This window comes from Bos javanicus, chromosome 2 (assembly GCF_032452875.1).
Source record: "Bos javanicus breed banteng chromosome 2, ARS-OSU_banteng_1.0, whole genome shotgun sequence".
In the NCBI taxonomy this organism is placed as follows: Eukaryota; Metazoa; Chordata; class Mammalia; order Artiodactyla; family Bovidae; genus Bos; species Bos javanicus.
The window spans coordinates 61,691,794-61,715,489 of record NC_083869.1 but is presented as its reverse complement, the minus strand read 5'-3'; the positions used below and the strand labels follow the sequence as shown (position 1 = coordinate 61,715,489).

The 23,696-nt window shown below is 41.6% G+C and overlaps 1 protein-coding gene and 1 long non-coding RNA gene across 19 annotated transcripts in view; one reads left to right on the top strand and one right to left on the bottom strand.

Moving 5' to 3' along the window:
* The window catches only part of R3HDM1 (R3H domain containing 1), a 162,946-nt gene extending 156,360 nt beyond the window's left edge, over positions 1-6,586 (top strand). For 12 of the 18 annotated variants that reach the window (XM_061439174.1, XM_061439196.1, XM_061439228.1 and 9 more), the window contains 5 exons: positions 657-826; positions 2,255-2,399; positions 3,801-3,883; positions 4,267-4,351; positions 5,230-6,586. In XM_061439174.1, the coding sequence (XP_061295158.1) occupies positions 657-826; positions 2,255-2,399; positions 3,801-3,883; positions 4,267-4,351; positions 5,230-5,591 (845 nt within the window). In that variant the 3' untranslated portion in view covers positions 5,592-6,586. Of the gene's footprint in view, positions 1-656; positions 827-2,254; positions 2,400-3,800; positions 3,884-4,266; positions 4,428-5,229 lie in introns of all 18 variants that reach the window. The other 6 variants (XM_061439167.1, XM_061439235.1, XM_061439219.1 and 3 more) reach the window with 2 other exon arrangements.
* Positions 6,587-13,367: 6,781 nt separating this feature from the next.
* On the bottom strand, positions 13,368-17,735 carry LOC133260618 (uncharacterized). Its single transcript, XR_009740892.1, has 2 exons — positions 15,967-17,735; positions 13,368-13,467 (listed from the first exon to the last, which is right to left on the bottom strand). It is a non-coding gene; the product is annotated as an uncharacterized LOC133260618 (long non-coding RNA).
* Between the last annotated feature and the right edge of the window lie 5,961 nt (positions 17,736-23,696).

The following is a 23,696-nucleotide window of genomic DNA, read 5'->3' as shown; positions in this document are numbered from 1 at the left end:
ACTGGTAGTGCTGCAGTACTGATGCCACAACAGAAATAAATCAGCTATCAGTGGTTGTTCATGTGATTATTTCAGCTCTTTTGAAGTCAGCCAAAGTGGTTTTCCTAGCCATTTTCAAATGAGAAAATACAATAAAAGAGGGTAAATAGTTTTCTCTGAGTCGTAGGACATTTCAGAGCACTGAAATTATGCTTTCGGAATCCCATATGCCAAACTTTTTCCTACCACATGAAACTGAGTCACTCAAAAGATGTCTTTTTTACCATATATCGAAATTTCTGTAGGGTACTTCTTTTCCCAGTTTTCCTTTATGTATTTAGAATAATGCTTATTTGAAAATAAATTTATTTTAAAAATTAAGCACTTTTATAGGTCATATCACAATTGTGGTATTCTAGAGAGGTCTTTTAGATAATTGGACGTTCCTGACCTATTATGTTTAGGATAAGTGAGATATTTAGGTCTAGGGAGTCAATTTCAATGTTTTTTTAAAACACACAACACTTGTATGAAGCATCAGAGCTTAAATCTGGATTACATAAATAAAAATAAAATTTTGGTCAGAGATATAGAAGTATCGTCATTATCTTGGTGTTTAAAGAAACTAGCCATTTGCTAAAGTGTGCTAACTGCTGGGTCCTAATTCTGATTCTCAGTAGCGCCACCTCCACCTGGTGGCGGAATGGTGATGATGCAGCTCAGCGTACCAAACAATCCACAGTCTCGTGCCCATTCACCCCCACAGTGGAAGCAAAACAAATATTACTGTGATCACCAGAGAGGACAGAAGTGTGTGGAATTTAGTAGTGTTGACAATATTGTTCAGGTAAGATGCTTCTTTTGTCTATTATAATTTTAAAACTTTCAACACTTAGTCACATAAGATTGACCAACCTATAAGACTTGATGCTGAATTTAAAATCTTCTCAAACAGATTAGTAAAGAAGTTTGGACATTCTCTATAGCCAAATAATTTAAATACTGTTTCTGAATGTTTGCATAATTAAACATTTTTTAATTTAGAAATTAAGAAGATAAACTAGATCTGAATTTTATTAAAGAAAATGAATTAAGTTGCTATCTTGCTTTTCCCATATGAACTGTATTTTACTGTAACCAGAAGGTTGATGAGGGAAGACTCTTCATCATAGAAGAAATGCAATCAATAAATCTAAAAACACTGATAGAATTTCAAAAGCGATATTTTGGAATCCTATTAAAGTAATGAACAAGGAAACATCAAAAACATCAGGAAACGATTTATGAGAAGCTTTCAAATAGGTAGATTAGGCAGACAACACTTGAAGCAACTGATCGATTGTAGTGTCAATTAAAGTGGGTCCAGGTTCCATCTCTGATCAAGAAACTAAGGAATCCATAAGCCATGCCTGGACGGCCAAAGAAAATAGTACCTGAATCTAATCAGGCCTCTCTGAGTCTAGCTATTAATTTACAGAAAATACAGGAAGAAAATAAAAAACAGTTTATAGGTACCGCAGATATTTTATTGGACAAATTGCCTATTTCTTTAACAAATAGTTGGCATTTTGAATTGAAGGATGAATCTATTATAAATTTAAAGACTCAAGAGTTCTAACAATCAGATGCAATGTATGGGGATCTTCCTTGAATACCAGTCAAAAGACATTTGGGGGCAAAAAGTGAATAAATATATTCAAAGTGCTAAACTGTCAACCAAGAATTTTATATCTAGTAAAACTGTTCTTTAGAAGTGAGGGAGAAATTAAAAATTTCTAGATAAACAAAATTTGAGACCTGCTCTACCAGAAATTTTCAAAGGAGCCACTGCAAAGGGAAATGAAAGTATAATACTAAACAGTAATATGAAGCTATACTAGGGGAAAAAACTCTCAGTTAAGTACATGGGCAATTTTAAAAGCTAGTAAAATTCTACCAGTATGGTGTATAGTATATATTTTCTAATGGAAAAATATCTGCAATACTATTTTAAAAGTACAAAAGTGAAATTCAAAAATAGGATGTATAGTCTGTTTCCATTTTTATGAAGCAGATATATGGATACATATACATAGAAACAGTGTTACTAGTGTTTATCCTTGGGAATTGAAAATTATAAATTTTTCTGTACTGTTTTAATTTCTTAAATAACAAGTACCTATTATAATGTAATGTGTACATACTTGTAATCAGAAAGAATAAAAATTTCTGTCCAAAAGGAGCTCTTCAAAAACCCTGACTAAAATGTTGACCTGTTTTCTTGATATAATTGCAGCACAGTCCTCAACTCAGTAGTCCCATTATTTCACCAGCTCAGTCACCAGCACCAGCTCAGCTGTCTACCCTGAAAACTGTCCGTCCCTCTGGACCACCCCTTGCCATCATACCCCAGTTTTCTAGACCTTTTGTCTCTGCGCAAGGTAAGTGCAGAAAGCTAGTCACAGCCTCAGAGAATTTTAAGACATCCATTCACTCCCCATCAATTTGTAATTTACCTGGTACTGCTACCTTCCCTTTTCCAAAGGACTGCATTTTCACCTTCCTCAGGCATTTTCATTTGTTACCATTTTCTCTCCTAACCTAATGTTTCATCACAAATAATTAATTAATGCTACTTACCTGGCAGTACACTGGTTAAGACTCTACACTTCCACTGCAGGCATCACAGGTTTGATTCCTAGTTGGGGAAATAAGATCCCAAATGTCACAACTAAGCCCTGGCACAGCCAAGTAAATATATAAGTAAATATTTAAAAAATAATGTCTTAAAGAATCATTAAAAAGGAAAGTAGTATCTGAATTTTTAAGAACAAGTTATATGGTAATTTCAAAAAGGAAGACAAACAGATGTCCATTAAGCCCTTGAAAAGGTGCTCAACATCATTCATTAAGGAAGGGAGTATTAAAATCTCAATGAAATACCACTTCACTCCATCTTCATGCTTAAAATTGTGTCTCTGGTCTCAGTGCTAAACCTTCATGTTGTATCTGCCTTTCAGCTAGTGTTTAGGAAGGAGCAAGTATGTCGTGGGTGTGTTCTACCAGGGAGCTGCCCAAGCACCCCCACAGTGTTCATCAGAAAAGAGCTCCACACAGTGGCAAGAGGCTCACGCCTTGCTTGTCTCTGTTAGGAAACTATCAGGAGAAGCACTGTATGATTTTCTGAAGATGCTCTCTTAGCACCCACCCATAACCCTCCTCCAGACACTGAATGTGCTACATTTGGGGACTTACAGTTAAAATGAGACTACAACAAATGAAAACATTACAGACAAAACTTTTGCAGTCAGCATGTGTGAAGCGCTTTCCATGGGATGACTCTAGGCACTAAGGTGTGAAAGAAAATATATTTATAGTAATTAATAATGATTTGGGGGAGATAGAGAGCTTCATGTTTTTCCAAGGTTTCTTTTGTCCCCTGAATGTATGTTCTGTTCACTTTTAACCATCAGAGAAAATGTGGATTTTAGTATCTCAGATGGGTGGAATGAGTTCTTATAGTTCCTTTGGAGGATTTCACATAGAATGTTAAGGTTTACCAAGAAGTTTCTCTCCATGCTAATTTGTCTGCCAGCTCTCCCACTTAACCTCCTTCATAACTGTTGTTATTAGTCCCTAGTGCTTGCAGAAGTTTACCCCAGTTCTTTGAAGGATATGTGGAGGCTTTTAATTTTTTTAAAAAAAGATATCAGTACCTCCACTTTTTTATTCTATTTGGTAGAATATGTTCCCTCTCTCATCCTGAGACAACTGAGAAAACTGTGAAGTACTTTGTACCCGAATAAAGGAAAATGTGAAAGTGATGTTTTATTAACTTTCAGGAGATGCCAGATACCCGTTACTTGGCCAGACCCTGCAGTACAACCCTCCTGCTGTTCTGCACGGACACATTCCAGCCCAACAGGTGTGAGAGCTGCTGTCTGACTTCCTGGGCTTTGTTGGCAGAGCATTGTACTTCTGCTGGTGAGAGTGGGGCGTCCTGGCCCTACCGAGAGCAGAGTGAGGGAGAAGGTGGTAGGAGCATCAGTTCCCAGCACAGTCCAGATATGAGGGGTGGGGGGCGGGCGGCAGGAGGCATTGGGTGCTGTTACTTAGAAAAGACTGTCAGCAAGTGATGGGCCAAAGTTCTGCTGCCACTGAGGCAGAATTCAGAAGGCCTAGAGGTGGGGGTTTTTTTCTTCTAAAGTACAAACCCCAGACTCAGTGCAGTTAGTTGTTAAGTGGTCAAACACTGCAATTACATTTTGTAGCAGCATCAACTTATTTCTCATGTTTGTGGATTTTCAGGGTCAATCTGGCAACAGGCATGGCAACCGAGGAAGGAAACAAGCCAAAAAAGCTGCATCCACCGACCTGGGTGCAGGAGAAGCAGGTGTGTCCCCAAGAGGCATCCGGATGTGCTTCTATAAACTGTTGGCCTGAGAGTCTAAAACTGCCACGCCACAGAAGTGGGTTTTCCTTGTCTAGAATCCTACACAAAGTCTTAGACAGTTATGCTGTCTATAAGGCAGGCTTCTTGAATGTTCTTTTAATTCTGTCTCATTTCGGATTTGGGAGTACTGAAACAAAGGTGGGTTTAAGAGGAGGGCAGGCACCAAAGGGATTCGAAAGAGATGTGAGAGAGGAATAGGTAGAATGAAATGCATTGCCTCTGTGTTCTTTGAGAAAGGAAGTATTCTTTATACCCTTCAGGCTGTATAGTCTGAAGAACAAATACATTGCCTTTCTGTGGCAGAGGGCTTTCAAGTCTGTACCTTAACTTTCTATTCAATAGCCTTGGGTTTGTTAGGGCAAGTGCTGTTTTAAAGATAACATACAGAATACTTGCCTTGTGGTCCAGTGGTTAAGGCTGCACTTCCAATGAAGGGGGCATGGGTTCCATCCCCCATCAGGGAACTAAGATCCCACGTGCCTCACGACACAGCCAAAAAATAAAAATTGAAGATACGTATAATTTGACAATGGGAATCTGAAGTTCAGGAAACTGTACCAGGATCACACACCTAGTTTGAAGAAGCCACTGCACAGGCTGCATTTTGTATGTGAGGCTGTGAGTGTGGCCGGTGGCAAGGGCCTCTCTGCACCCCTTGCTTGGGTGTAAGAAATATTTAGAAGATGGCCATACCAAGTATAACTGTGGATTTGAATGGTTTTAGAAAATTATGTTCATTTCTTGTGTCATTTGAGTCTGCAGTACATTCTGCCCACCTCTTGGTAACAGGGATTAATTCTTTACCTTTTCCATTCTAGTTGTTGGGAAGGTCTTGGAAATTACTGAACTACCAGATGGAATAACTCGCATGGAAGCCGAGAAGCTCTTTGGGGAACTCTTTAAAATTGGCGCCAAGATCCGGTGGCTCCGGGACCCTCAGTCCCAGCCCCAAATGCGTCGCCACCCGCTCTGCTGTGGCAGTGGTGACAGCACTGTCAACCCCGAACGCTCGAAACCCAGTGACTTGGCCTCCACGTACACCGTCCTAGCCACATTCCCCTCCATCTCCGCTGCGCAGAATGCATTGAAGAAACAAATTAACTCGGTTAACAAGTTTAAGCTGAGAACAAGCAAGAAGCACTATGACTTTCACATTTTGGAAAGGGCAAGTTCTCAGTAACAGCCACCTCAGACCCTTGGCCTTTTGTGATCCCCCCATCGTCACCCATCTTTAACTGGCTTGGTATCGGGAGCTTCTGTTAACATGATAGAGACTCCTAGGATGTGTGGTCATGGCGTTACAACTTCTGAAGACAGGCCAGTGATCCAGCAAAGAGGGGAAAAATGCACATTTCACCCCAAATGACTGTAGGAATCCACATCAGAATGATACAGAGTTAGCAGCTTTTTCTGAGGAAATGCTGTTCAAATGCCTCCTAACTTTTATAGTTATTTTGTTTTATATTTCTGAATTCTTGTATCAGATCCAAAGCTCGATTGTACAGCAAATTATTCTTCAAAATGAGTACCACCAGTTGCAACCTGTATTTCTTTTTTGCAGCCAGCAGCACAGTGTGACCTGACATAGAATTTGGGGGAATAAGAATGCAGGAGTGGAGTAGCCAAGTTAAAACTACATACTGTCTTTTGGGGGGCCCAGTAGGTGACTAAGGAGAGCTCACAAACAAAAGATTACTCTTCCCCTGTATCTCTAAACACAAACAGTTTCCAGAAAATAAAGAATTCCCTTATAGGGTCCTTTCCTTATTCACTTAGGTCATATGAACACTGTCAAGTAAATTATGTTCTTAACACCTCTTAATCAAACCACTTAGATTCAAAAGGGAATAGGAATCATTCTAGGCAGGAAAATACTTCCTTTTTTTTTTTTTTTTTTTTTAAGTCTCCCTCCGATAACTAAATGCCACTTATTTGCTTTCCCTTTCTTGTGGATTTTTTTTTTTTTTTTTTGGTCACCTGAGGAAATGCATTTGATGAGTGCTGGAAACTTCTTAAGTGGTTAAAAATGTGTTTTCATTGTTTGCAGCGGATCACTGGACATCAAAGATTCATTGCACTTATGAACAAGGAACCTTTTTTTCAATTTGCAAGGCTGTACAATGTGTGCTGATGCAAGCCTTTTTCAGTTCAAAAGAATAAATGTTTACAAATATATACCCACTTTGTCTTTTTGTAAATTAAAATCACCTTTTTAAATGAGAGTCAGTCCTGAAGACTTAACCTATCTTGAAGATTTCATTTTCAGACTTAGGGAAGATGAAAGACATGAAATCCCCCCACTTTACAAATATTCTACAAAGCATCAGTTTCTCTATAGGAGTGTTTCTTGTGGGTGTAACTCATGTCATTTGTCCTCTCGTAAGTTAATACCAGTCAGTTGTAGACAGTTGTGAGTATGAATGAATATAGAGTGAGACAGCTGAAAACAGAACATTATGATCGTTTAAAGAATTTGTGGTCTTAGCTGATGTTTTGAGCACCCAGTTGTCCAGTTTAGCTCAAGTTCTTTATAGAAAGCTTTCCCCACTTGTTGGCCCAGCAGAATCAAACTGCTAGGAAACCCAAAATCGGGGCTAGGGGAAGGGGATTCTGCCATCTGCAGCTTGCCTGGAGCCTGGCTGGCTTCCAGCCCAGACTGCGGGTTTACTTTTTGCAGCTCAAGAGCAATAGGTGTTACCAGGCTCTGGTGCAGATGTTCTCTCCCTCTAGAGCATCTGCAAAGCCCTACTTTGTCCCAGGGGATCCCAACTCACCCCCGCCCGTCGCCCCCTGCACACACAAGCTGGTGTGTTGCGATTATGGATATTGTGCTCCTGAAAGCAGGTGCGAGCTGCCTCCCAAATGAGTCAGATTAAGGAGCCAGACACAGAGAAAGAAGTAGGAAGGAGCACTGTGAAAATCACTCACTTCCAAGGACTGTGGAATTTTTAAATGTTTGACTGTAGAATGTCACAGATGGAGAGGATACATAATTAGGGCCAATACTGCAGCAGGAATTACTTAATCATGGGGGTGGAGACAAAACTACAATCCTACGATTTATTTCAGTTCTCTGAATATTCTCTTTTGCTGTAGAAATCCTGGTAAAGTGAGGGGTTATTTTAATTGAGATACAATTGACATGTATTCATTTCAGACATACGACATAACAATCTGATATATATATTGCAAGATGTTAATCACAATAAGTCTAGTTAACATTCATCACATGGTTATAATTTTTTTTCTTGTGATGAGAACTTCTAAGATCTGTTTAGCAACTTTTAAATATACAAAACAGTATTAAAGACTGAGGTCACCATGCTGTACATTAAATCTAAAGTTTTACTCTAGACATTTGATTTACCCTGTAGGAGTTGAAGACTGCCCAGAGGAAGGCAGAGCTGAAGCTGTTGTGAAGTCAGCTCTGAACCTTCACCACCACCATCTCCCCACCCCTGTCCCCAGACAATCACGGGTCCCTGAAACCAAGGAGCCTGCCGTTAAAAAACAACTGTAATGATTAGCTTTAAAATTGGCCTTGAAACTTTAATGTGAACATATTTTAAGTGACCTGTTGATGAGAGTCAACTAAATGAACACCATTTCTAATATAAGAGCAAATAGCAAAAAAAAAAAAAAAAGAGCAAATAGCACATAGTTTTCATAATCGTTCTCAATTGTGTTCAAAGGTACTGAATTCTTTTCACAAGCTTAATACTTGCTTCTTTAGAATTTTTTAAATATACTTAGATGTATTAAATCCTCATGTGCTTTTTAAAAAATATATATCCAAATTGCCACCCCCTATATACACATTACAAAAATACACATGCATTCCCTCGACTATATTCTCCTGTTCTTTTTGATCTAGAATCTAACTTCATCTGTAGAAAAATGCTGGGAGGAGGAAGCATCAAAGGAGGCATTTAAAGATGTGATTTGGTCCAGACTTTAAACCTTCCTAAGGACAGCTTCCGTGCACCACAGTCCTGGCTGTGGATTCTCCCAGAGCACTGACCGTATTTAGGGGCAGACAATACTTTTACCAATAAAATGAGTTATTCTTACCTGTATCAATATTGGCAGCTCCAGCAGCCCCTTTGGGAATGGTGGAGGGCATCTGATAACTTTGTGGGCACTTCTACCTTATGTATTAGGAAGCTGAGAGTAAAGGCTTACAGGTTTTAAGCCCTTGGTCCACAAAGAATGTGAATAGATGTGCTTGTGAATCGAGTACAAAGTGTGTTTGCCAACAGTAATTTAAAAGAATTAGCTTGTCACCTAAACTAACAAAGTAGGTATCTGAACTCTCCCACACACTAAGAAATTGGTTTTTCTGATCCCACCAGGGAAGGACCTATGACCTGTGAATAGTGCAAAAACCTACAGGTCTCAGTAGAGCCCACAGTGCCAGAATAGCTTGGGAAGAGGCAATCCTCAGCTACCGCGGGAAGCAAAGAGTTGCGTGCTCCATGTGTCATCAACAACTGAAAAAATGTGAATGTTAAGTCCAGCAGAGGGCAGTCAAGGGCCTGTGTGAAGGTGGCCAGGGCCCCGCTGACCCAGTCTCCTGCCTGCACAGCATATAATGAGACCTGGTACGTATTGTCAGACACAACTGAGTGATTAAACAACAGTATATTGTGTGTTGTCTTCAGAGATGGAGAGCACTAATTTCGGCCTCTTCTAGAGACCAGTGTCCACGTATGATGGTGGCAGGATTCAAAACTGGTCCTATGTTGCTTGGAAATTGTCAAGCCTTTATGAAGTGAAGTTGTTCAGTCGTGTCCGACTCTTTGTGACCCCATGGACTGTAGCCTACCAGGCTTCTCCGTCCATGGGATTTTCCAGGCAAGAGTACTGGAGTGGGTTGCCATTTCCTTTTCCAGGGGATCTTCCTGACCCAGGGATTGAACCTAGGTCTCCCGCATTGTAGGCAGACACTTTACCCTCTGAGCCACCAGGGAAGCCCAAGCCTTTATGAGCTGATGCTAAAAAAAAAAACAGAGACTCACATCCATTCAGCTGGTAGCCCTCACCAGCCCAAGAAACAGATAGGATACAGGTGCACAGATAGGATACAGGTGCTATTTATTCCCCCATGGCCACATGTGCTCAGGTTGTGTTTTGAATATTTGTTCTTCACTTTTCCCCTTTCATGTCTCCACTCTGGATTTTATTTCACCAACGTAAGAATATTGGAGGAGTGGAAGGAAGAGACTGTAGGAACTTCTAATCAGAAAACTGAAGATGTTGGTTCTTTGAAGGGGGAGAGAGAATCATTGAAATAGACAAATCATTAGCTACATTACCTCCCCCACCCCCCAAAAAAGCACATTTTCAATTCCTTCTTGCTGCTTAACAGACCACCCACATTTAGTGGTTTACAGCACTAATTCTGTGGGTCAGGAATTTGGGCAAGGCTTAAAGAGGACAGCTTGGCTCTTCTCCACCTGATAATCAGCTGCACTCAGCTGAGCTGGGCTGGAAGTTCCAAACTGAACTCATGACTGTTGTTCAGTTGCTAAGTTGTGTCCGACTCTTGGTGACCCCATAGACTGCAGCACGCCAGGCTTATCCTGTCCTTCACCATCTCCCCGAGTTTGCTCAAACTCATGTCCATTGAGTCAGTAATGCCATCCAACCATCCTGTCCTCTGTCATCCCCTTCACCTCCTACCTTCAATCTTTCCCAGCATCAGGGTCTTTTCCAAAGCGTCTCCGCATCTGGTGGCCAAGGTACTAGAGCTTCAGCATCAGACTTTCCAATGAATATTCAGGATTGATTTCCTTTAGGATTGACTGGTTTGATCTCCTTGCAGTCCAAAGGACTCTCAAGAGTCTTCTCTAGCAACACAATTCGAAAGTATTAGATGCATTTTTGATACTAGAGAAGCTATTTTTGATCTAAGCCTGGTCTCAGTGCTTGCTATTGAACAGGTCTCAGTAATAATGACCTTAAGGGAACAATAGAACAAGCCTGTTATCAGGCAAGGAAAGTAACAATAGCAAAGTTAATAAATCAGTTGTAAAGACTCACAGTTCTGTTTCAATGGTAAAGATTAGCTCGAAGCACTTTGTTGAACTGTTTTAGAGAATTTCAAACCCTCTCCAACATTCAGCCACCAGAACAACTAGAACCTAAAAGACGATGATGTTACCCTTTTCTAACCCTCATGACTTTGGTCAACTAAAGCTTGGACTCAGTAAACTCTGCTCAAGGTCTAAGCTGAATTCTTTGTTCAAGCCCTTTAATGAATATGCATGTAGCCTTAGCTTAAATTTTCCCCAGTGTGCTGTTTGGGGAGACACTGCTTTGGGAAAGATCCCTGGTGTTTTCCTTACTTGCTATAAGTAATAAATAAATCCTTCCCTCTCCTGATCTTTGGCTTGGTTGTGTCTTTTGGCTGGACACCCACCAAGATGGAAACCCATTTCGGGGGTAACAATATTGAAGTCCCAGATGTCATTTCTATTGCATTCTGTTGGCTAAAAAGAAAAACTCATAGGGTTCACTCACAGCAGAGGCAATAACCCTACCTCTTGATGAGAAAAGCAGCAAAAAGCCATGTAGGATGGAAGAGAATGGTTACAGTCATCTTTGGAGATAATTTACCACAAGCACAGATACCCAATAAAATTCCCCACGGACTCTGCCTCCAAATCACATCCTGAAGTTTCTCTCAGGATACTAGGATTCGTCTTCATCACTACCGCCCTGGACCAAGCTGTCATCTTCCTATAATGAATAGAAATGGCCTTCCTAAGACTCTTGAGAGTCTCTTAGACAGCAAAGAGATCAAATCAGTCAATCCTAAAGGAAATCAACCCTGAATACTCATTGAAAGGACTGATGCTGAAGTTGAAGTTCCAATACTTTGGCCACCTGATACAAAGAGCTGACTCATTGGAAATGACCCTCATACTGGGAAAGATTGAGGGCAGGAGGAGAAGGGGACCACAGAGGATGAGATGGATAGTCGGGATGGATGGCATCACTGACTCCATAGACATAAGTATGAGCAAACTCAAGGAGACAGTGAAGGACAAGGAAGCCTGGTGTGCTGCAGTCCATGGGAGTCACAAAGAGTCAGACATGACTTAGTGACTGAACAACAAACTGGTCTTCCAGCCTCCGCTCTTGTTCCCACATCTTTATAGAGCCAGAATGATGTAAAAGGTAATCAGCTTATGTCATTTCCTCCTGCCCCAAATCCCTCAATAACTTCCTCAATCCTGGTTTACAAAACTCAGTCTAGCATACACCTCTGATCTGTTCTTCCCCTCTACCTGGAAGGTTTTGCTCCTGACCAACTCCTTTATCTTTCATAGAAATGACATTTCATGGAGAAGGAAATGGCAACCCACTCCAGTAATCTTGCCTGGGAAATCCCATGGACAGAGGAGCCTGGTGGGCAAAGAGTCAGACACGACTGAGGGAGGGGCAGGCGCTCGCTAGAGGCCCCAGAGCTTTTGATGGCAGAGCCAGCACTGTGGCTGAGGATTCCCGGCTCCCAGGCCTCTCTCACCAGATAGGAGCGTGGAAAACTAGTCTAAAATACGCCTGAGGGCTTTCCTGGCGGCTCAGTGATAAAGAATCGCCCCTCTGCCAAAGCAGGGGACGCGAGTTCCACCCCTGGTCTGGGAAGACCACACGTGGCAGAGCAGCTGAGCCCATGCATCACAGCCACTGGGCCGGGGCTCTCGAGCCTGGGAGCTGCAGAACTGAGGTCTGTGGGCACCAGAGCCCATGCTCCGCAACAAGAGGAGCCACAGCTAGAGAAAAGCCCACGCAGCATGAAGACCGTGCACAACCATAAATAAAATCATTAAAAAACAACAAAAAAAAAGAAATGTCATTTCAGCAGAGAAGTCTTTATGAGCCACCCAGTTTCATGTCGCCACCCAAACACAATCACTTTATCTCAATTTTATGCCTATCATCCCTATCAGATCTTTTCTTTTGTTTCTACAACTAGAATATGAATTCCATGAGATCAAAGACCTTACCTTACTTATACCTTTATTTCCAAGCACCCATTAATTGTCAACAAATATTTTTCAACTGTTTAAAAGGCTCAGGAGAACCCTGGCTATTTCTCTGGTCTGGAGATCTCCCACTGAGTGATGTCAGGGGATGGGAAGGAGCTGGAGGATAAGCATAATTCACATCTCTGGTTGTCTTGGCACTGAATTCCTTAATGGCTGAGGTAAGGTAGGGGCTAGTTTCCAAAAGCCAACAAAATACTCATATTTTGGCTCCTGCAATGTCACATCAATACAAATGTCCTTGAGTTACTCCTCCTTGGTTGCTGTCTACATTATTCCAACATTTCACTTTTGTGGTCATCTGTCAAATTTAAACCTTTTAAATACCCTTCCTGTATTTGGGAAAATCTCACATATACAAATCTTTCTACCCCAAAATAACAGCTAGGATGACTCAATTCTCAGCTTTTCTTTTGCTCAGAAAAGCTACACCCCAACATGGCTGTGTTCTGAACATGGGATCTGGGGCTCCACCAGCCACATTCACATCCAGAAAAATCTAATCAGGAAGAGAACAGGGGAGGAGGCAGGCTGTACATAGAATTCCTCATTGTAGTTGGATTGTTTCTGTGTGCAATCCCAGGAGATTTCAAAGCTGCTCAGTCTTAGCCTCCTGAGGGTTTGTAAGCAGATACTCTTGAATTAATTACTTTTCTGTTTAAACTGGCTATTGTGGATTCTGCAGTCTGCACCACTGTTATCTTCTACCTACCAGGACATAGTGTTTGGGATTTCTGTTTCCTTGAATCCTAGGCATGCTTCACCCATAAAGACTTATGTGGTTACTCAAGTCCACTGAGATAAAAATGACATCTGATGCTTATTGAACACTTGTATGTAGACACTGTTCTGTTTATAGCACTTAAATTTATAAAAAAAAAAAAAAAAAAACCAACTCAAGGTAGTTGAAGTAACCAAGGGAATTTATTGGCTCAGGTATGGCTGGATCCAGGGACTCTGCAATATCATCAGCATAGACTGTCTTCATCCACTGGCTCGTCTATCCTGCAATATAACAAGTGTGACTTATTATCTATCAAGTATTGTTGGTTATCTTCTCATGTAAACATTTGATCCCAATTCCTGGAGCTGTGCTATCCGGAATGGTAACTGCACACCACATGTAGATAGTAAATTTAATTAAATTATTGAATAAATTAACTAAAATTAAATAAAATAGAAATTCAGTTCCTCAGTTGCACTAGCCACATTTCAAATGTTCAATGGTCACATGACTTTTCACTCTCCAAAATCTTTTATCACCTCCCAGGTCTTGAATGCTCTGACCCTTGCCTGTCTACATCTCTAGACTTACCTGGCACTGGCCCTCTCCTTTGCCAGGTTCTATTCACACTGGACTTCCCTAAATTCCTCAAACATACTATATTCTCTTGTCTCTGGGTTCTGTAAAGTGGTGATCTTCTGCTAGATACTGGGATACTCCCCATTTGTGGTTAGTTTTTCAGCAAACTGTGGCAGGAGGTGTATGTCTCTTTTTTGCTGGCATGTGCCAGACTAGGTTTTCCAACCCCCTGCACCAAGATGCACCATGATTCTGAATTTTGACCAACGAAATTTAAGTAGAAATGATGCATGCCTTTCTGTGCTGGACCTCTTCAGTTCAGTCATTCAGTCATGTCTGACTCTTTGCAACCCCATGGACTGCACACGCCAGGCTTCCGTGTCCATCACCAACTCCCGGAGCTTGCTCAGACTTATGTCCATCGCATCGGTGATGCCATCCAACCATCTCATCCTCTGTCGTCCCGTTTTCCCCCTGTCTTCAATCTTTCCCAGCATCAGGGTCTTTTCCAAGAAGTCAGTTCTTCGCATCAGGTGACCAAAGTATTGGAGTTTCAACTTAATGAATATTCAGGACTGATTTCCTTTAGGATGGACTGGTTGGATCTCAGTCCAAGGGACTCTCAAGAGTCTTTTCCAACACCACAGTTCAAAAGCATCAATTCTTTGGTACTCAGCTTTCTTTATGGTCCAACTCTCATATCCATACATGACTACTGGAAAAACCATAGCTTTAACTAGATGGACCTTTGTTAGCAAAGTAATGTCTTTGCTATTTAATATGCTGTGGAGAAGGCAATGCCAACCCACTCCAGTACTCTTGCCTGGAGAATTCCATGGACAGAGAAGCCTGGTAGGCTGCAGTCTATGGGGTCGCTAAGAGTCGGACACGACTGAGCGACTTCACCTTCCCTTTTCACTTTCATGCATTGGAGAAGAAAATGGCAACCCACTCCAGTGTTCTTGCCTGGAGAATCCCAGGGACAGGTGAGACTGGTGGGCTGCCGTCCATAGGGTCGCACAGAGTTGGACACAACTGAAGTGACTTAGCAGCAGCAGCAGCTAGGTTGTCTAATACCTTCTATATGTATATATATATTAGACATATATATATATATTCTAATATATATGTTGTCTAATACCATCTAAGAGATTCTTCCTGCTCTGGCTAATCAGAGTGGGGGCTAGAAACCATCAATTATCAGTATCACCAGAAAGCTTGATACAAATGCAGAACCTTAGGACTTCCCCAGAGGTCCAGTGGCTAGGACTCCACGCTCCCAATGCAGGGGACCTGGGTTCCATCCCTGGTCTGGGAAGTATATCCTGCATATGGCAACCAAGGATCCTGTGTGCCCCAGTTGAGATGGGGCACAGCCTAAATAAATATGTAGTATTTTTAAAAACAAAATTTTAAAAAATGCAGAATCTTATATCTAATCCCAGGCCAACTTGAATCAGAAACTACATTGGTTTGCTTTTCATAAAATTTCATTTACTTATTTACTTATTTGTTTTTGTCTGTGCTGGGTCTTCATTGCTGCATGGGGCTTTTCTCTAGTCACCGTGAGTGAGGGCTACTCTCCAGTGGTAATACATGGGTTTCTCATTATGGCGGCTTCGCTTGTTGCAGAGCCTGGGCTATAGGGCATGTGGTCTTCTTGCAGCATGTTGGCTCAGTAGTTGCAGTTCCCAGGATCAGAGCACAGGCTCAGTTGTTATGGCATGCAGACTTAGTTTCTCTGTGGCATGTAGAATTCTAACCAGGGATTAAAACTGTGACTCCTCCTACATTGGCAGGCAGATTCTTTACCACTGAGTCACCTGGGAAGCCTCAGAATCTACATTTTTAACCTGATTTCCAGGTGATCCGTAACCTTTAAAATTTGCATGTTGGCTGCATATAGAGGGTATCATAAAGACCTCTGAGATGCCAGGGAAAGGGAGAGCCACTGATGGGAGAATTCAGGAGTTCCTGAAAGAGTGCATGGAGCAAAGCCCTGTACACAACCACCCCCTTCTACCTCTAACATTCGTCATGAAGTCAATGAGAAATAACACTGAAATAACTGAAACCTGTAAGTTATACAAGTTATCCATAAATAACCTGTGGATTGTTTTTGTCCCACATGTAATTTCCCTTCTGCCTGGAACATTTATTCTTCCCACCCTACCCTCCACCTTCTGTTCACTTGTACTCACAGTTCACATCCCACCTCAAATATTTCTTCCTTCAGATAGCCTGCTCTTCCTCCAGAGGTCCTTAATTCTGTCCTCCAGACAGTCACTTCTGCCAGTAATAGCTTTAATAATATCCTATGCTTCCTCTTCAAAGCATTAATCACAATAGTAATTGTGTAATTGGCCAATTAGTTCCTTAATGTTTTCTATCCATCAATATGTAATCTTCAGGGCAGGAAAAACATCTATGGCTTTGTTACTAATACATCCCCGGCCCCCACCAGTGCCTTTCTCAGTAAATATTTGTCTTATGATTAAATGAAGAAATGAGCCGAGGAGTCAAAAGCCTTGAATCCTGAAAGGCATGTATATGTATTTTTCTCAAGCATGTTTTTGGCAGGCAGGCAGAAATAATAGCTAACATTTGTAAAGCAGTTAATTACTATGTGCCAACTACTTGCTAAGCACTTATAAGGGTTCTTATTTAATCATCACAATAGCCCTAAATGGTAAGTTCTATTATTACCTCAGTTTACAGTGAGGTAACTGAAATGTCAGAGGTGAGGAAATTTGCCCAAGGTCACAGAGCTAGTGAGTATTAGCTGTATACCTCAATCAGACAGCTGACTCTGGAGTTCATGGGATTAACCACTTAAATTACTGCCTTAAGCCTTGTGAATGTAATGACTGCCATTAAAATTTTTTTTTTTTTTACTGAACTATAAATGATTTAAAATGTTGTGTTAATTTCTGCCGTACAGCAAAATGATTCAGTTATACATATCAGTTCAGTTCAGTCGCTCAGTCGTGTCTGACTCTTTGTGACCCCATGAATCGCAACACGCCAGGCCTCCCTGTCCATCACCAACTCCTGGAGTTCACTCAGACTCACGTCCATCGAGTCAGTGATGCCATCCAGCCATCTCATCCTCTGTCGTCCCCTTTTCCTCTTGCCCCCAATCCCTCCCAGCATCAGAGTCTTTTCCAATGAGTCAACTCTTCACATGAGGTTGGCAAAGTACTGGAGTTTCAGCTTCAGCATCATTCCCTCCGAAGAAATCCCAGGGCTGATCTCCTTCAGAATAGACTGGTTGGATCTCCTTGCAGTCCAAGGGACTCTCACGAGTCTTCTCCAACACCACAGTTCAAAAGCATCAATTCTTCGGTGCTCAGCTTTCTTCACAGTCCAATTCTCACATCCATACATGGCCACTGGAAAAACCATAGCCTTGACTAGACGGACCTTTGTTGGCAAAGTAATGTCTCTGCTTTTCAATATGCTGTCTAGGTTGGTCATAACTTTTCTTCCAAGGAGTAAGCATCTTTTAATTTCATGGCTGCAGTCACTATCTGCAGTGATTTTGGAGCCCCCAAAAATAAAGTCTGACACTGTTTCCACTGTAACCCCATCTATTTCCCATGAAGTGATGGGACCAGATGCCATGATCTTAGTTTTCTGAATGTTGAGCTTTAAGCCAGCTTTTTCATTCTCCACTTTCACTTTCATCAAGAGGCTTTTTAGTTCCTCTTCACTTTCTGCCATAAGGGTGGTGTCATCTGCATATCTGAGATTATTGATATCTCTCCCGGCAATCTTGATTCCAGCTGAGGCTTCATCCAGCCCAGCATTTCTCATGATATACTCTGCATATAAGTTGTTAAATAAGCAGGGTGACAATATACATCCTTGACATACTCCTTTCCCAATTTTGAACAGTCTATTTTTCTATGTCTGGTTCTAACTGTTGCTTCTTGACCTGCATACAAGTTTTTCAGGAGGAACGTAAGGTGGTCTGGTATTCCCATCTCTTTAAGAATTTTCCACAGTTTGTTGTGATCCACACAAAGGTTTTAGCGTGATCAATGAAGCCAAACTACATGTTTTTCTGGAATTCTCTTGCTTTTTCTTGGATCCAGTGGATGTTGCAAATTTTATTTCTGGTCTGTAGATGAATGATTATGCTTTCCATAAGCATTTTACTTTTTTACACTTCCCCTTTTCACTCATGAAAAAGCAAGGACAGAGGCTGTTTTTTACCTTTATATGGTTTTTTTTCCAGTTTTGTTTTAATATAAATAGCTTTGCAACATGAAGTCATACAGCCTCCCCTAGTGGTAAACAAGTGAACATTTCTATGGAACAAATATCCTTTTTTTTTAAAGCATGGTGTGGGATTTTATAGTTCAAGCTTCAGTAAGAAATACACTTTGGTGTTTTTTTCCCCAAGCAATCATAAAGGACTGGCACCTTTATACTTTCTTATGAATATCCAAATATACTTGAGTGGCCAGAGTTAAGAATTCAGTTTGTGATGGGTTTTTATCTGTGCAATTTGAAATAAAAAACCTTGTAGTGGGGAACTTTTGGCCTCATGACACTAATAACTCATTTAATCTGCAAAGAACATAAGGCATTGGGAGGGATAGAAAATTAAGTTGAGTTGCTCCTTTGCATCTTTTGGAGGAAAAAAACACATAAACCCAGTAATTTAAATATATATGAAATAAAATGTTCACAAGATAAAATGGCCATGAGAAACTACACTCTTCTTCCAGCTGTGCCACCTTCTCTGACCAATTGTCTTTCAGTTTCTTAATGGAAGCTGGTCTGAGCAGGTTGGTGAAACAGCAGCCAAGGTGGTTTGTTCATGCATGCCTGCACACATTTTGATGCCAACTCAATGTGTATAGTCGGCAAACTCAGGTATCTGTATGCCAGCGAGGAAGTAAATGAGTGGGAGGGGCTGTGGCAAACTAAAATGCACATGACTTTTATAAAACTTTGTGCAAGCACAATAATATTGGGACACCAGTATAGTCCATGAGCTCTAGCACAAGTGCAGGACTGAAGCATTCCAGGATCCCACGCTATCAAGACATGAAGAAAGTCAGTGGTCCTGTGCTGGGTAAAGGGCTGTGGGAACTGTTGGCAAATCTGAAGCAGCAGGTAGTCATACATCACAGAGGAGAGCCGACAGATTCAAGAGGTGGAAGGTGAGAGGATTTACGGTCAGCCAACTGGGAAGGGTCCCCATCTCGGCCCAGAATCACTGTGAACCACCTCTATATCTTTGATGGCTTGAAGATGGACTTTGAGAATTCACACTGGAGTCAAGTGTTTGGTCAAGCTGTCATGGGGGGGAGGTTCTTCCAATGGTCGGAGACCCACCAACTGAAACCTAGCCTTCCTCCTCACTGTCTCTGGGCACGGGAACGGGCCTGGTATCTACGATCCCTCAGAGAGGAGCTCATTGCAATAAAACCCACTCTTTTTGCACCAAAGAAGCCCATAAATCCTTGGAGTCAAGAATGATGTGGGGTGTTGGGAAGGAAAACAAGATATAACTCATTTCATAGTTTGCCTGCTGTACACCAATAAACTTCTGTTTTATGGGTCTGATTGTAAAACTGAGTTGCAGCTTTTCATCAGCAATTCAGGTTCATTTGAAAAATAGGGCTGTTGCCATTTCCTCCAAAAGACCATCCCTGTTCTTCCCTTCCTCTCGATAATACCCTAGACATTGTTCTTTCATTTTATCCAAATCAACACATTATATGTTTATTTATGTTTCTTCCAGTGGCTAGACTTTAAGCTTTTTGAGAACAAAAATAGTATCTGTCATCAGTCAACAAATAGTTCTATTCCAAGCACCAGGCTTCCAGTCTGTCCCATGTGGGCGCTCAAATACGTGTTGACTGAGAGAAAGAGAATTCCATGCAAGAGGAATCAATGAATAAAAACAGAGATTGCCAGGAACATGGCCTGGACGGTGGATACAATGCTCTGGTTGGCCCAGGGAACTCAGGTGGGGAAATGGAAGAATGAAGGTTGAAAAAGAAGGTTGGAGCCAAATCGTAGAGGATTTTGAACATAGAGCTACAGAATTTGTGCTTTATTTTTAGAGGTATTACAGAGCCAGTAAAGTTGTTTTCCATTTTTGTTTTGTCGTGCTGTACAGCTTGTGGGATCCTAGTTCCCTGACCTGGGGATCAAACTGGTGCCTCCTGCAGTGGAAGCATGACGTCCTAACTAACTAACTACTGGACCTCCAGAGAATTCCTGAGCCTGTAAAGATTTTTAAGCTGAACAAAAATGCTAAAAATAATTTTGGGGAAAGTTGGCTATGACATCACTGTGTAGGATGGACTGAAGAGAAGTCAGAAAGAGCAGTGAAGAAAGTTGTATGAATCTTTCAAGCAACTGGGGTTCTGTCTTGTGGGGGTTCACAGACTGAGAGAAGATCTGCTTCCAGGAAGTTTATTAGGGAGTAAATTACATCTGTAATAATGTTGGTAGAATGCAGAGGTAACTGAGGCTTAGGGTGATCCCAGGGGATATTACAAGCAACAATATCCAACTTACAGAGTAGCCTAATCTAGGAGGACAGTTATTCTCTCACAAGATAAGACTTGAGTCATCATAGATGTGAGTGCTTTCCATATTCCACTCTATCAATCTCAGAGTGTCAGCAACATCATTCCTCTGGCTATAGCAGACTGGGCATTGTTCGCACACAACCATATCTAGCAAAGAAGGGTTGTACTTTCTTCCGTGTGGCTCTTTTTTTAAGGAAAATTTCTCCTAGAACTACCCCCTGCCCATGCCCCTGCTACTTTCCATGAGGTCCTAACTAGCTCCAAGCGGAGGCTGAAGAAACAAATATCTAGCAGGTCCCCTCTCAATGGGGAAACTCTGCCAGCAAAGAACAATGGGGAGCGTGGTAGAAGCATGATTGTTGGGTGAGCTATCAGTAGAATTTGCCATATATTTCATATTCCCTCCCATCTTTCTGGGCTTCCCTGGTGGCTCAGACAATAAAGAGCCTGCCTGCAATGCAGGAGACCTGGGTTCATTCCCTGGATCAGGAAGATCCCCTGATCTTCCTGAAGGGAGAAGGGAATGGAAACCCACTCCAGTATTCTTGCCTGGAGAATTCCAAGGACAGAGGAGCCTGATAGGGCTTCAGTCTGTGGAGTCACAAAGAGTCAGATACAACTAAGCGACTAACACTTTCACTTTCATTTCCCCATCTTCCTAGGGTCCTCCCTCTTTACTGTGTATTCAGTCTTTCCAAGACTAGCTCCTTTCCATTAATAATTGTGTACAGGTCTCTCCAATCTTTAACAACAACAAAAAAAATCTGTCTTTTTCGGTCCACATCTCTGTCCAGATAATTGTCCTTTCTTCTTCCTTCTCTTCACATTTACTGACACCCCCCTTCTCTAGCTCCCTTCACTCTTCAACCCACTGCCATCTGGCTTCCACACAGAAGAACCCATCGAAACACCTCTCTCTAAGCTGATAATCACTTCCACATTGCTAAAAGCAGTGGATATTTGAAAGTCTTATTTAACTGGACACAACAGCAGCCTTTAATACAATGGCGTCTCACTCCCTTCTCAAAACTCACTCTACCCTGGGCTTCTCTGGTATCACAAGCTCTCATATTCCCCCACCCCACCCCCACACACACCCCTGCCTCTCCTGAGTCTCGGTTACTGGTTTATACTTTCCTACACAACCCTCAATCTGTTTTTTGTTTGTTTGGGTTTCTTTTTTCCTTGCTGCAACGAGTGGCTTGTGGGATTTTACTTCCCTGACCAGGGATTGAGCCCAGGGCCTTTGGTAGTGAGTGTATGGAGTGCTAACCACTGGACTGCCAGGGAATTCCCAAGACCTCAGTCATAACTCTTGTCTTTCCTCATTTTATGCAGTCTGTGAGGATCTCCTGCAGAGCCTCAATTATCCCGTGCCTGCTTAACACCCCGACTTGCTATCTCTCCAGCACTCCCAGTACATGCCTAATATTGAACTCACATCTTCATGCCCACCTCCCCACCTACCTGCTCTCCCTTCAGTGGTCCCTATCAATCACAACCTTCTATATGATTTCTCAAGACAGAAACCCAAGATCTCTTGACTCCTCCTTCCTCAAATTCCATAGCTAAAACCTATTGAGTCTACCTCCAAAAACCTCGAAGGTATCCACTTCTCCATCTTCCTTATACATGGACAGTGGGTTCTTAACCAGTTTCTTCACATTCAACCATTCCACTTCCACTGCAATCCACTTGAACTGCAGCATACCTGCAGATTGAAAACACAAATCTTTTATGTAACTCCTCTGTTTAAAATTCTTCAACAGTTTTCTACAATTCTTAGGAAAATGTCTGCAATCCTTAACATGATGCCCAAGGCCCTGGATGAGTTATCCTTTCTATCTGTCAGCCTCGTTCACACCATACATCTCTTTGTATGTTCTAGTCACGCTGAACATTTTTCAGGGCTTCAAGGGTACTATTCTTATTTGCTTCAGAGCTTTCACACTGCTGTTTCCTCTCTCTGGAATAGTCTTCTCCTTCACAGAGCTAGACTTCTCCTCAAATGTCATCTCCTCAGGAAGGCCTTTTCTAACCCTGCTATCCATGTTTGGGCTTCCCTTGTGGCTCAGCTAGTAAAGAATCTGCCTGCAATGCAGGAGACCTGGGTTCAATTCCTAGGTTGAGAAGATCCCCTGGAGAATGGAAAGGCTACCCACTCCCGTATTCTGGCCTGGAGAATTCCATGGACTATACAGCCCATGGGGCCGCAAAGAGTCGGACACAACTGAGCAACTTTCACATCCATGTTGAGTCACATCGTTACATTTCTGAAGCACTCAGAATTCCCTCTTGTGGTATTTATCATAGTTACTTACTCAATGCCTATCTTCCTTTTCCAGCTGTGCAGTCACAAAGGCAGGGGCTTTGTCTGACTGTCTCACCTCCTTATCACTGCCAGGTATAATGCTTAGTTCATAGCAGATGTGCAATAAATATTTGATGAGTGAGAGGCTGTGAACGATTCTTCTAATATTTAATCCTAACATTCAGTTCAGTTCAGCTCAGTTCAGTCGCTCAGTCATGTCCGACTCTTCGTGACCCCATGAATCGCAGCACGCCAGGCCTCCCTGTCCATCACCAACTCCCGGAGTTCACTCAGACTCACGTCCATCGAGTCAGTGATGCCATCCAGCCATCTCATCCTCTGTCGTCCCCTTCTCCTCCTGCCCCCAATCCCTCCCAGCATCTGAGTCTTTTCCAATGAGTCACATTAGAAATAATTAAAGATATTATTCTACTGAAAGGGTATATATGTTGATCAAATTTTAAGGAAACTATTTAAAGTTGATGTTGAAATCAACTCTTAATTCTTCCTGAGGAATGATATCCTCTGTAAATAGCAATTGTCTGTAATCAGCATTATGTTTCAGTTTATAAGAACACTACATAAGAGGCCTGATTGGAAAAAAGCAAATAAAAATCAGAATGCAATCTCCTAGCTATTTTTAGGTTAAATACTTGTAGGAAAGGGGTATTTTCAGATGTAGCCCCTCCTTAATCCTTCAAAGATTGTCAAATGCCTGTGCTGCTAGAGGAGAAATTAAGTGATGTAGGATGTACAATATAATAGCCTATGCAACTTTAAATAAACCATAGAAACCTTTAGCCAATAGCTATTAGAGACCGTGTAATTTCATGAAGGTATTAAATTTGGGTCAGTTTTCATTTTAATGGCAACCAACCACAAAGTGCTATATCTTGATAATAGTACTTTGTTATATATCATGGTAAACAAAATTATTTATTCACTTTTGCATTACCATGAAAAGTAGCTGGAAAAGAAATCATTATCTATTCTCTGCTTCTGATTTTTTTTTTCTTTTTACAAAAGTTTATCCTTAAATGTACAATAGGTTTCAAGACAACAC